Genomic DNA, 13,323 nt, shown 5'->3' with positions numbered 1-13,323 from the left:
AAAAATGATGGAACCTAACCTTAATAGGGTATTATTTATAGGTTCTCTTACTAGACTTAAGTGACTTGAGCCTATCAAAGTTTGAATCATTTAATCCAACTCAAAATGAGTGTTAATTGATTAATTGACCATCTAATTAATCAATTAGCCTCATTCAAAAAACTTATTCATTATCCCCTATATAACCTTACATAATTATTAAAACACTCTTATACATAAAAGTAAACCTAGAGTCAATTCAACCATCATAAATTGAGTTATCATGGTATATGAGCTCAAAGTAAAGATCACTAACACCAATAGGAGTACTGACTTTTTCAAAATTCAATTCTAAAGTTGATTCAACATTCCATTAAAAAATATCAACTACACTATAATACCTTATATAAATAACAATGAGATGAAATTCGAGTTTGTGATCTACTATTCATTACATGCAGACTCCCTACATATTAGTGTTTGTAATCTAACAAGGTGGTGTTATCATTTATCAAGATTACCTCTCCAATTATTGAGTTACAAATCTCACTTTTTATATAATAAATTGATATACTCTAGTTTTAAGGAGCATATGTCAGATTTTCACTAAAGGAAATGTTATAATCATAGTATTTTAAATCACATGTTATTTGAATCATCAAAGGGGATATATTGTCTTAATCTTATGAGATATTCTGATGTCTCTATTGAGAATACCTGTTACTACCAATCTCCATCAATAATGACTTAATCCATAGAAATACGTTATCACCTTAGGGTCTCATCCATAAATCAAAACTTCATGTTGACTTAGACATAAACTTAATATATTCTTAAGGTTGAGAGTCCATATAGTATAGTAGCTTAATAAATCATGACAATTGATAGTATTACATCATGATTCATTTTAGGTTCTATTTAATGTGTATCATATACATTAGTGCACTCACCTTGAGAAAACTATTTCGATTAGTCAAGATAAATCATCATTTCAATTAGGAGGTAGTGTACTACAATCTCAAATAGATTATCAAAATCCATGAAACAATTGTGAATTACTCATTACTTTATAAGGAATTCATTACTTGAATATTTTGTATAACTTTTAACACACCCAAATCACATGCAATAATGCAAGTGATGTGAGACATGTATGCTCAAATTACCAACTAGTTTAATTGAGATGAGATGCCCAATATATACCAACTACTTTTGTCCAAACAAATACTTCGACAACTTTACATATGAGTGGTTGTCCTTTTACATGCTCAACGTAGTACTGATGATGATGATGATGATGATTGTTTTGGATGAGGCTCTACATTAATATATCATCAAGAAAACACTAGCACGAATTTATAAAAAAACAATTTAAATCATTTTGAAGTATATTCAATGTCATTTGAATACATTTCTTTATTATCTCAAATTTTAAAAATTTAAAAGTAATTTTTATAAATTCAAAAATTAATTTATAAGGGCATAAAAATAATTATTCTTTTAAACTAATATATAATTTTAAAATTAAATTATTTATTAAAATTTTGAAACCTGAAACCAATTTACTAATGATTAAACTGAGCATGAAATGAAAATCTTGAAAGTGCAATGAAATTGGATTGAATTTGAGTTGGTTTTCACCCGGATCAAACAACTTACGACATAAAATTAGAAATCGGCCCAGTTAAAGCCCAATAGTTCAAAAGTTGGGCCGGTCCATGTTCAGCCCATTATCACCCGACTCAAACCCAAGTAGCTCCGATCTCTGTTTAGTGTTTACATAGAATCATCCGTTCATCCCTTCTCCAAACGCTGCGTTTCGGTAGACCTTCGGGTTCAAGGTAATGTTCGAATCTCTTTTTCCCCGTTCATTCAATCGACTTGTACGTTAGAAAAGATTTTTTTTTTTCCATTTAGGGTTCGAGGATACAGAAGAATATCCTTTGTCTGAAACTCATGAAATTCTTTAGCTTAATTAATCTGGGTTGTTTTTTATTTTTTTTTGTTGTGGATTTTTTGCAGCAATGAAAGTGACAGAGATAACACAGTAATGAAAATGTGGTTTTTTTTTCTTCAGTTTCTTGGTAACCAAACAGAGGGTTGGGTTTCACTCTAGTACTTAATAAGTTAGATATGCTGTTCAGGGAAGTCTTCAATTCTAGGGTTTCTCTTTGAACAGACGTTTGGATTACTGCTCAGAGTGAAATTATTGTTAGATTAACGATCTTTCCTATTTGGGAATGTTTTCTTGTAAAAAAATAGATTTTGGATGCCCAAAAAAAATGAAAAAGGTAATTGAAATTTTGAATTGCGAAATTGTCACCAACAATGATTAGGAAACAAAAGATGAGAAAAAAGTTGTTTTCTTTTATTGCTCATTTTTTTTTTTGGAAACCAAATAGAGGGTTAGGGTTTCTCTTTGAGTGTTTTTAAACTGTCAGTGCTATATTTGAAAATTTTGAATTCTAGGGTTTCATTCTAGAATCTAGATAACTGCTGAAGCTAGAATTCTTATAAAATTAATTATCTAGGAATATTATCTTGTACAATTATATATGAAAACGATTTGGCTTGTTTAAACATTCACGAGTTTTACCGTGGAAAAATAAATGGTACCTACCATGCTAAGAATGAATGAAGAGCAACCAAAAAAAACTTGAATGTTAACGAAAGAAAAAGAAGAACTTTAAAGCGTAGAATAAATCAAATGAATTTAATTTTATTGGTTATGGTTGATAAATGATAAAAAGGTGAATTTATATGAATATTAGGGTGAATTTATTAATGATTGTTACAGTTAAATAATAAAGATATTTGAGGGGAAATAAGTGATATAATAGGGATACTTTTGGAAGAAAAAGGTCTATGAACCCTTCTGTACTTTTATATATAGTATAAATGTGTGCATGTATGCAAGTTGTTTTGTGTATGTACATAAGTGTGTGTGTATATATGGTTAAGATTTAATTTGTTTCCAGACCTAACAAAATAGATTGCTTTCCTTAGATTTGTGTATTATTTTGCAGAGGTGTGTTGATATCTAGGTGTTTAATCCATGGGACATTATTGAAAACAAGAAAATGAGCATTGTGTCCAAGGAGACAATTGAGGTCATAGCACAGAGCATTGGAATTGCCAATCTGTCTGCTGATGTTGCACTTGCCCTTGCTCCTGATGTGGAATATCGCATGCGTGAGGTCATGCAGGTAATTTGAGTTTATTCAGAATTATCAGATTGGGGTTTGTTTAATTATTGAACAAGAAAAGGGAGAATCACCAGATTGGAGTTTGTTTAGTAATTCATAATTTCTTAGATGTTGTTCAAAATGTATTGCTTGAACCATGTTGCTTGGTATTTTAATGGACAATGTTTTATATTTAACATGCTTGTAGAGAGACAAAAAAATTATTTTACCATTCAGTTAAGATAGTACTGAACTCTTAGTTAAGTATTCAGTTGCAACAGATGCAATTTTTTTTGTCATTGTATTTATGATCCATGACTTGCCCTTGACAGGGGTCATTCCTCTGATCAGTGGAAGCAGACATTATGTCATACTCTGACATGAATAATGGTGGTCAAGATTGAAACTAGCTAAAATCTTGACATTGGGACATGACATTGTGTTGAATGGAAAATAAGTGTTTATCCATGTATTTGAGTTTGTGTCTCTGTTTTGCATGGAGAAAGACATCCTGAATCTTTACTTGATCTTTATTTTTCTAGTTCTGCACTGGTGAGGAATTTTTCTCAAGGAAGATAATCTGATAAAACTTCTTCTTATTAAAAAACAGGAGGCAATCAAATGCATGCGGCACTCAAAGAGAACTGTATTGACAACAGACGATGTTGATATTGCACTCAACTTAAGAAATGTTGAGGTAATATCACAAATATTTAAATGGCATGCCTTTTCAGTGCATAGTTCTTGACTTGCATGCTTGTTTTCTTAGATCATTTTAACACAGAAGTTAAGAACATCATGTGGGGCTCTTGGTAAATGGTGATTTTTTATCTTGATCAGTAATGCTGGGGAGACAGAGGAAGTACAAGGGTTCTACTGTTTTGAGCTACACTTCATATGTTGATCTATAGTTTAATACATTTGAATGTGTATTCTTGTGCATTATTGTAAGGAAAATGCATTCTTCTTGGATATGTTATTTTAGATTGTAAAGAAAATGCATTCTTCTTGATATGTTAATTTAGAATGTATTTCTTTATAAGATTCATTTGGTTAAAGACAAGAAAACTTAATACCAGCTTATTTGCAGGCTGCTAATCCCTTTAGGGCTTTATGGGAACCTTCTTCTGTAAGAGCAAAAGCCTTCTTTTTCTTCAATGAGAAAGCATTTGTTCATAGTTGCTACGAGGAAGATCATCTTCTTCTTATTCAATGTTAGCTTTGACCCATCCCCCCATAGAATCAAGGCTTAGAATCAATGCTTCTTCTTTAATGTGTTTATAATGCTTCTGGATGAAATTGTTCTATCAAGTGCAAGACCAGACGTATTAAAAAGATGCCTAACAAAAAGAGGGGGAGCATTCCATGTACACAGGGTGTATACGAATAGTGCACAAAAAAGGGACTAAACCACCTAAACTAACCAATCCCTGTGATATCTACAAAATCCAATAAGGAGGAAAAAGGAGAGCCATTTCCCCACCTGACCAAATGTATAATGCCATGAGAAGCAGTTTTTTCAACTCTGTGCATGACCGCTCCAATCCTTCAAATGTTCTTGTATTATGCTCTTTCCAAGTGATCCAGAATCTACAAGGGAAGAGTATCTAATTTGTCTAGGAATAATATTCCTAAAAGCAAGCAGACAGTTTGGGCATCTCTTGGGTAGCACTCCCTTTTGATTAGCATTCCATGTAAAACAGATCACTGAAACAAGGGGTATAATCAAGTAGAATGGCTGACTGTAGAAATTTACTAGTATCAGTGGCTCACCCTTCTTGCTCATTCTGTTCTATAGTGGTATGTATGGCTGATAAGAAAATTCTTGTATTATCTACCTACTCAGTTAAGGGATTTCTGTCAAATATAACATTCCTATAGCTGAATAAAAATTTGAAAAAAAATGTTTTGATTCATAAATGATTTTTTACTTCCCTGAAAAATGGTTGTTTTATTATTTGTTTAAGGATTTATGGTTCTTATCTGAGTGCATAAGAATATAATCTTGAAAGATTTATGATCATTATGGCTCAATGCATGTAATTGAGGATACATTGATTGATGCATTTTTTTTATTAAAAAAAAACAGCTTATTTGGCAACTTGAGAATTTTTTTTTTCCAAAAGAAATTTCTTCCTTGATTTGGTTCCATCACATCTTCTTGCCTCAGCCAATTTATGGCTTTACCTCGGGAGGTCCGCTGCGGTTCAAAAGAGCTGTTGGACATAAGAATTTGTTTTACATCGATGACAAGGATTTGGATTTCAAAGATGTAAGTGATTGTCGATTGTGTTAATTGTCCGAACAAAATTTTCTGGATCATATTCCATGTCTTCAGAGATTTGTTTGACATGTAGGTGATTGAAGCTCCTTTACCGAAAGCACCACTTGATACTGCAGTAGTTTGTCACTGGCTGGCTATTGAAGGTGTACAACCAGCTATTCCAGAAAATGCTCCAGTAGAAGGTCTGTCTCTAAAGTTTAAGTCTAGAGTAACAGTTTCTGTTCATGCATAAAAAAAAACTTACCTGGAATGTTATCTAGAAATTAGGATTATCAATTCTTTGACATACTTGAGGCTTGGCTCAAGTGGTAAGGGGTTGGGGTGGAATGAAATTGACCATTCTGTCTAATAGATTCTAGCACCTCTTAAGGTTTATGGTGGAATATGATGATTGCCTATTATCTCGATTCAGTTTTCTGTTAAAACTTTGGGATGAAGAAATTTGTTGATTGTTTGTATCATGACATCAATTCCAAACATTTCTAATTATTAAATGTATAAATTGCTGTAACCTTCAGACATCATTGTGTTAAATCTATGCTAATTTTCAATCTATACATTTATTTATTTTATTGTTTGTGAGCCTTTAAATTTTGCTATTATAATCCAGACTTGGGGAGCCAAAATTTAGATGGGTGTATTTCATGTGTAGTCATTGCAGCTCCTTCCGATGGCAAAAAGTTTGAACAAAAAGATGATGGGCTTCCTGTTGACATTAAATTACCCATTAAGCATGTATTGTCTAGGGAGCTTCAGGTATATGCTATACTCTTTCTGTCTTATTTATTTTATTTTATTTTTTAATTTTAATTCTGCAACTTATTAAAATATCCATTATTGTGGTTGTGCAGCTATACTTTGATAAAATAATTGATCTAACGGTGAATAGGTCAGACTCTGCCCTTTTTAAAGAGGCATTAGTGAGCTTGGCTACAGACTCAGGACTTCACCCATTAGTTCCTTATTTTACATACTTCATCTCCGATGAGGTAGTTTTTAAAGCTATAATTTCAGCATAATATGAATTGGGAGGAAATGTGGCTTATTGTTGCTAATTCCAATTGCTGCTTCTCAACAATGCTAGGTATCTCGTGGTCTGAACGATTTCAACCTCCTGTTTGCTTTGATGCGTGTGGTTTGGAGTCTTCTTCAGAATCCTCACATACACATAGAACCTTATGTAAGTTGGCATCTGGCCGTTAGGTCTATTTGGTAATTTACTTTTGTTTGTATTCATGATGAATTATGTAAGGTATGCACATAGAACCTTATGTAAGTTGGCATCTGGCATCATGCCTGCTTCAACATTGCCATCAGATGGGTCTAACAGCAGATTGTCCATGTGGCCCAAGTTAAGGTGGACGTAGTTCTGTGGACCTCACCATTAGATGACCCTTGAAAGAGGATATAGCCTAGACTGCAGTCACTGAATTGGATGGAATTTGCTGCTCATCATTTGACCTCTTTTTTTAGTCATCCTGATGAATTTAATTAGGGATTGGTGCTGGTGATACTTAGAAGGTGGAATGAACAAGAAAAGATCTTGAATAGTTTGGAGCCATAGACCAATGTAAACAAAAATTTTGTTAACAATCCTAAGAAAATGTAAAAATAAAAATAAAAATGGTAATCAAGACTGAATGTCAATGGAGTCCATGTTAATGGAAATGAAGCAACTATTATCTTGAGATAGTTGGCCAATTTTGTAAATAGTTCAATCAATAATTTAAGTTTTCTTGATATCCATGATTAATTTGTGAACTGTTGTGTTGTACATTATAAGGTCATTTGGCATGTGTTTAAATAGTTCAATATTGGGAAAAGGGCTATTGATCCTGATACTCTTGCACATGTGTTAAAGTGACAGACATGTATTGATGTCCTTTTTGGGAAGTGTCTAACTTCTGTACATCTAATGGGGCATCTTTCCTTGTCAGCTGCACCAATTAATGCCATCTGTGGTTACCTGCCTTGTTGCAAAACGAATTGGAAATAGACTTGCAGACAACCACTGGGAACTTCGAGACTTCACAGCAAACCTGGTTGCTTCAATATGCAAAAGGTGGGGCATACTAAAGTTATTTGGTGCTTATAAGGGAATCGATAACCCTAGTTTTAGGAAATGGAGATAAAATATTTACTCAACATTCCATTGACAGACTCATCTCCTTTTGCTCTTGAGAATAGATCCAATTCAGTATATATGGTAAGTGCACTTGATATAGTGTTTTTGCACTTGGGTTGGGAAGACTACAATGACTACCTTGTTTTGCTTCGCTATTCTAAAGCAGCTCACCTTCTGAGCTTGTGGCAGGGTTATGAAAAAGTAGATCTATCCTCAAGTGCAGTTCACCTTCTAAGCCTGTGGCATCTAGTTGAACTAATCAATGAACCCTTTGATCAGTTGGGCACTGGATTTCAGGCATTAATAAACCTGGTACAAACTACACAACCTAATGCAACTCAAATTATACAATTTCTTAGAATGGTGGGTCATCTGCCTTGCCTTTTTCTTTGTTAATAGGCATGAAATTTATTAACAGGCACCCTACAAGAAAAGGGACCACACCCTGTATACTGGAAGCATACAAATGGGCCAGAAGGCTGAAAAGAAAGGGAAAAAGCTACTTATGCCCCCTCCTGCCTATACATTATCCAAACAATAAACAAACTCTACATGAGCAAAATATAGATCAAAAGAAAGGGAAAAAGCTACATATGCCCTCTCCTGCCTATACATTATCCAAACAATAAATGAACCCTACATGAGTAAAATATAGATCATTTGATGCCCTTGAGTTTGCCCTGATTCAGGTTTGTTTTAATTTGCTTCATGTAATCTAGTGGCTGCTGAGCATCTGGTTTCAAGAACATTGCTTTGCATGGATACAAATATTAACCTCTCTTTTCATCTCAATCCTGACATCTTACTCTTAATTTCACATTTCATCCTCAGAATTTAATTTTATAAGATTTTGCAGATTTGGGCATGTTTATAACAATCTGCAAACGCGGCTGACAAAGACTCTGCTCCATGCATTTTTAGACCCAAAACGTTCTATGACCCAACACTATGGTGCAATTCAAGGTTTAGCAGCTCTAGGACCAAATATGGTACTCCTCTCTCATACTTTTTTTTATATCATTTTACAAATAAAATAAATAAAAAACCATCTAAAGGATAAAATTTTGGGGCTTTAGCTGCTTTTATTTTGTCTCTCAGAATCTTTCCTACTTTAGGAAAATGAATTTACTTGAAATGGAAATACCTTTGACAGAGTTTCTCCTATAGACTCTTTTTTTCCTTCTTCTCAACCAAATGACATATGTAGGAGCTTGTTCTGTTATGGTTTATCTTGTAGTTAGTTTCTAAATTGTATCTGCCATTAACTGGAGCTTTGAGCTGTTTGTATACTGTACTTTTTGCTTAGGTTCGCCTACTTATAGTGCCAAATCTTGAACCATACCTTCGACTTCTTGAACCTGAGATGCTCCTTGAGAAGCAGAAGAATGAGCTAAAGAGGCATGAAGCATGGTGTGTTTATGGGGCCTTGCTGGTGAGTTTTGTTCTAATGTGTTTGTAACGTTATCCAGTATGAGAAGTCCTAAGATGGGCTATATGTTGCATGTAATGACACCATGTTTCTTTTATCCTTTCTTTCTAGCGTGCGACAGGTCAATCCATATATGATCGGCTCAAAATGTTCCCAGCTTTGCCATCCCCACCAGCACGTGTTTTCAGGACCAACGGAAGGGTAGTTACATCACCACCAAGTAAGAGTGTCGTGAATTTTCTTTGATTGCCAATATATACACACACACACATACACACACATACTGTATAAAATATATATTGTTTTGTACAGATTCTATTCCTATATGGTTAATATAACCAGCTAAAGATTTGACCTAGGGTTGATATTGATGTCTTAAAATGATTCCAGTTACAGTACTGTAGCTGTCTGATCATTTTGCTGGTTCAGTGATAAAAGGATCTTTTGAATGTGTATGTTGTTTATGAAATACTATAGGAAGCAAAAGAGTACTCAATTTTGTAGGACTGTTTGCTACGTACTCCTGCTATATGGGTTGGGCTCCCTTTCCTACATGCCTGTTCCATGCTTCTCTTTTGCAGTTTGTCGGTCATGTCACATTGTGATGCAGTTGGGTGCTGTCATTTTTCCAAAAGAAAAAGGTATTTAGTAAAAAGTTCTGTAGGGAAAAGAAAGCGGCAGCCCACTGCGCCTTGTTTGGCTTGATGTGATTGGGATGTTTGTGTCTTAAAGAGGACCTGAAGCACATATTTGTTGCACAGCTAAAATTTAGCATTATACCTTGAACATGAGCTAGACCTCTGAAACTACAGACTCCTAAAATATCTATTGTTCGGTGATTAAATATAAGAGGATCTAACTTTGATTCACTGTCTCCCATTCCTAAATTGCATGAAGATAAACGCAAGGCAAACAATGAGCACTTGGAGCAGCAGCCATCTCTCAAGAAGATAGCAACAGATGGCCCAATGGATGTGGTGCCAACCAACTTGCCATCTAACATGCAACCGCCAGAAACAGAAGGTCCTGTTCCTTCGACTGATCCTGACATGGGCCCATCATCATCTTCCAGGCAGATTCCTCATGGAAACATTTCAGATAGCAGAGATAGAAAAGGTAAGGGTGATAGTCGGGCTTTGAAGATGTCAGCTGTCCTCACCCAAACTTGGAGGGATGACTTGAAATCTGGGCATCTTCTGGTATCGCTGTTTGAGTTGTTTGGTGAAAGCATTTTGCCCTTCATTCCAGCTCCTGAGATGTCTTTGTTCTTGTAACCATTCCGACAGAAAGATTAAAAAATCTGTTGCTGCCATGGTATATAATTCATGGAATCGCTTCAATTCAAGAAAAAGGCTTATTTCTAATGAATTATTACAGAAGTTTTTGGTTTTGTGTGGTTCCCATCTCACCAATTCAAGCTCTGAAAGGGCAAGGAGGTATCAATAAATGACTTGTGAAAAGGAGATCCTTACGTTTTCGTTGAGTAATAAGCAAGCTTGGAAAGGCCAGTTGTTTTCACCCAAAATATAGAAATTCTAGATTTTCTTCATTAGTTATAACCAGCAATTACATGGAAAGGAGAGCAAAAACATGACGTTCAATTGAGAGAACATATAGAAAAATAAGTCCGCTAGCGATTCAAATACCTCAACAAAATCAACAAACAATTCAAGCATCCATTTTCATGGCTTCCCTTTCAACAGCTTTCTTCAGGAAGCTGTCCTCCTCCAGGACCATCTGAACAGGCAGGAACCCCAACCCGTTGGCCATGGCGAGCATCATTCGTTTGGTCTCCTTCTTGAACTCCTCCAAATCCACAGCACCATTTGCATCATGATCGAACTTCACAAACAGGGAGTCGTAGACGTGAGCAAGCTCATCTGGATCTCTTTTAACATCAATGCCGAAGTGTGTTTCAAAGACCCTCAGACTCTGAAACTCTTTCAGCATCTCTGCATATGAGAGGAAGCCATCATGATTTGTGTCAAGATTGGAAAAGCGGTCATGGATCAAACCATTGAATGCTTCTTCATCTTCCACAAAGCTGACAATGGTGGCACCGTCCAACACTTCCACACTCATTCTCTCTTCTGCTCCTGCGCTCAAACTGGCTAGTATCCAAGAAAAGCTCTAACCCAAGAACCAAGTAGTAAAAAAGCTTTTGATTTTGATGAAAATGAAGGATGCCATGGTTGCATATATATATAGCTGAATATTAGTAGAGAAACAACCGTTAAACTTCTTGCAAAGTGATATGCTGGTTCAAACGCACCGAAAGTTTTCAGCCTATTGTTTCTTTTTTGTGCCTCTGGTTTCTGAAAACTCCCACGCAAACCAAGCTAATGGGAAGGCTCTCGTAAATACCATCATCACTATGTCGGTGAAACTGTATCAACATGTAGAAATTAGGTTCTACATGAAAATATCTCAAAAAATCTTCTATTACATAACAAATATGACTTTTCATATGGGTCCCCGTGTCTTTGGAAATTAAACAATAGGCTCATCTGATATGTAGATAGTCAGAAACCAACATGTAATATTGTAAGTTGTAACGTACATTTTGGAAAACAATAGGCTGAGTTGATGTCTAGAAAGCCAGAAGCCGAAAGGACTTGACCAAGTCAAAGACGAGTAACTTTTTCGGTTAAGACGATGCGCCAAACCTGAATATGAAAATCAATGTGCCCACAAAATGGACATTTCTGTGGGCCCTCTTGTTTTTCTTACCCACCAATATTCCACCGACTTCCTCAAAAGTAAACCACCATAGTACATAACGTAGACTTAGAATAAGTACCACACGAAATGACTTCATTAGTCATTATAGTGTTGAACACATTTGGAGAAAAACACATTCTTGTTATAGCATCCTATCTTCGTTAGATTCGATAGATGCCTATCGATATTCTAGAATTTTCCTATCAAACAAACACTCAGTTCAATTCCCACTCAACCAGTTTTCAAGAAATTATGCGGTCCTCCTGAAGGACAATTTGGAGTACTGCAATAACCCCTACCCAATAATAGATTTCTAGGTCTTGCAGACGCTATGGGATCTAATCTTACTTGTGCTATTCTCTGGGTATATTGCTCCTTTGAAAATAATTTTTTCAGAATTTGTTTTTGAAAACAAAAACCAAGAGTATTTTTTTCAAGATATTGCTTAAAAATTGTGTAGATTTTTAAGAATAGAGAATCTTTCTTTATCTTCTCACTGCATCAAAATACATTCTTCAAATTGATTTCAAGAAAAAAAAGAAGTTGAATTCACAAATGTGTGATTTTATTCATCCGAAAGAAGCGCTTTTCAATCAGGTGTGTAAAGACGTACAAGAATATGAATCTCTACTGCCACTACAACTTCTAAGGTTCCACCATCTTCACCAATACACATCAAAGCCCTCTACTACGTACGTAAGTTTGAAGAGAAAATTAAGGAAACAAGAATCTAAATCAGATTAGGGCACCAGTTTGGTGGATTCCCATTCAGCAGCTTTCTTCAAGAAACTGCCCTCTTCTATAATCATCTGCAAAGGCAAGAGCCCTAACCCATCAGCCACGGCCAGCATCATTCTCTTGGTCGCAGTCTTGAACTCCTCAAAATCCAACACCCCATTTGAGTCACGATCAAACTGCGAGAACAGAAAGCAGTAGACTCCAGCAACTTCATCTGGGTCTGTCTTCACATCAATCCCAAAGTCGGTCTCAAAAACCCTAAGACACTGCAGTTCTTTCAACATCTCCTCGTAGGAAAGCACACCGTCTTGGTCTTCGTCAAGAGCGGCAAAGCGGTCACGTACCCAACTGTTGAATGCTTCTTCATCTTCAACAAAGCTAGCAATGGTGGCGCCATTCAGAATTTCTACACTCATGATGGAAGCTCTTCTTCTAATCGCTACTCTTCTGCGGAAGTTTTTTGGACTAGAGAACAGAATGTATGTCGGAGACGTCGATTTCGATGAAAGTACAGACGGGCTTGTACTCATATATATATATATATATATTGTTGTAGAGTTTGTGCAGATATCTATTTGTAATCGGTTTCTATTTCCTATATTGAATACAGTTATATTCTACTGAAAATATTTGTATTCCTTTTCTATTACGGTACTAGTTAGATTTAGAAACTTTCTAAAATATTTGTATTTCCTTCTCTAAGATGGTTCTTGCTAGATTTAGAAACTTTATGAGTTTTGCGTTTCTTTCTAATGTATTTAATTATGTTGAAATTATAATCCCACTTAAAATCAAATTAGAAGAATTTTAAGAATTTAAGAAATATTAGAAATTGTTATTTATTAAGGTTTCTTATTATAAT

At 35.1% G+C, this 13,323-nt stretch overlaps 4 protein-coding genes across 5 annotated transcripts; 2 read left to right on the top strand and 2 right to left on the bottom strand.

Moving 5' to 3' along the window:
• The first annotated feature begins 1,737 nt into the window (after positions 1-1,737).
• Positions 1,738-10,392, top strand: LOC117926596 (transcription initiation factor TFIID subunit 6-like). Of its 2 annotated transcripts, XM_034845750.1 has the most exons (13): positions 1,738-1,820; positions 3,006-3,185; positions 3,775-3,861; positions 5,335-5,436; positions 5,522-5,630; positions 6,101-6,204; positions 6,300-6,437; positions 6,533-6,628; positions 7,386-7,510; positions 8,430-8,562; positions 8,880-9,005; positions 9,114-9,222; positions 9,900-10,392. In XM_034845750.1, the coding sequence occupies exons 2-13, from the start codon at positions 3,060-3,062 to the stop codon at positions 10,274-10,276; spliced, it is 1,632 nt and encodes a 543-aa protein (XP_034701641.1). In that variant the 5' UTR covers positions 1,738-1,820; positions 3,006-3,059; the 3' UTR covers positions 10,277-10,392. The 2 variants fall into 2 exon arrangements, with proteins under 2 accessions (XP_034701641.1, XP_034701640.1); XM_034845749.1 differs by lacking the exon at positions 1,738-1,820 and having other exon boundaries at positions 2,284-3,185.
• LOC117926602 lies at positions 7,517-8,423 on the top strand. Its single transcript, XM_034845756.1, has 3 exons — positions 7,517-7,654; positions 7,763-7,885; positions 7,992-8,423. Exons 1-3 carry the CDS (start codon positions 7,571-7,573, stop codon positions 8,112-8,114), a joined length of 330 nt encoding a protein of 109 aa, XP_034701647.1. The 5' UTR covers positions 7,517-7,570; the 3' UTR covers positions 8,115-8,423.
• Positions 10,393-10,514: 122 nt separating the features above from the next.
• On the bottom strand, positions 10,515-11,293 carry LOC117926597. Its single transcript, XM_034845751.1, has one exon. The coding sequence runs from the start codon at positions 11,082-11,084 to the stop codon at positions 10,671-10,673; it is 414 nt and encodes a 137-aa protein (XP_034701642.1). The 5' UTR covers positions 11,085-11,293; the 3' UTR covers positions 10,515-10,670.
• Positions 11,294-12,463: 1,170 nt separating this feature from the next.
• LOC117926062 lies at positions 12,464-12,964 on the bottom strand. The gene has a single exon (XM_034845147.1). The coding sequence runs from the start codon at positions 12,875-12,877 to the stop codon at positions 12,464-12,466; it is 414 nt and encodes a 137-aa protein (XP_034701038.1). The 5' UTR covers positions 12,878-12,964.
• Positions 12,965-13,323: the final 359 nt, after the last annotated feature.

Source organism: Vitis riparia, chromosome 12 (genome assembly GCF_004353265.1).
Source record: "Vitis riparia cultivar Riparia Gloire de Montpellier isolate 1030 chromosome 12, EGFV_Vit.rip_1.0, whole genome shotgun sequence".
Taxonomy (NCBI): domain Eukaryota; kingdom Viridiplantae; phylum Streptophyta; class Magnoliopsida; order Vitales; family Vitaceae; genus Vitis; species Vitis riparia.
The sequence above is the reverse complement of the archived record's forward strand: the minus strand, read 5'-3'. Positions and strand labels throughout refer to the sequence as shown.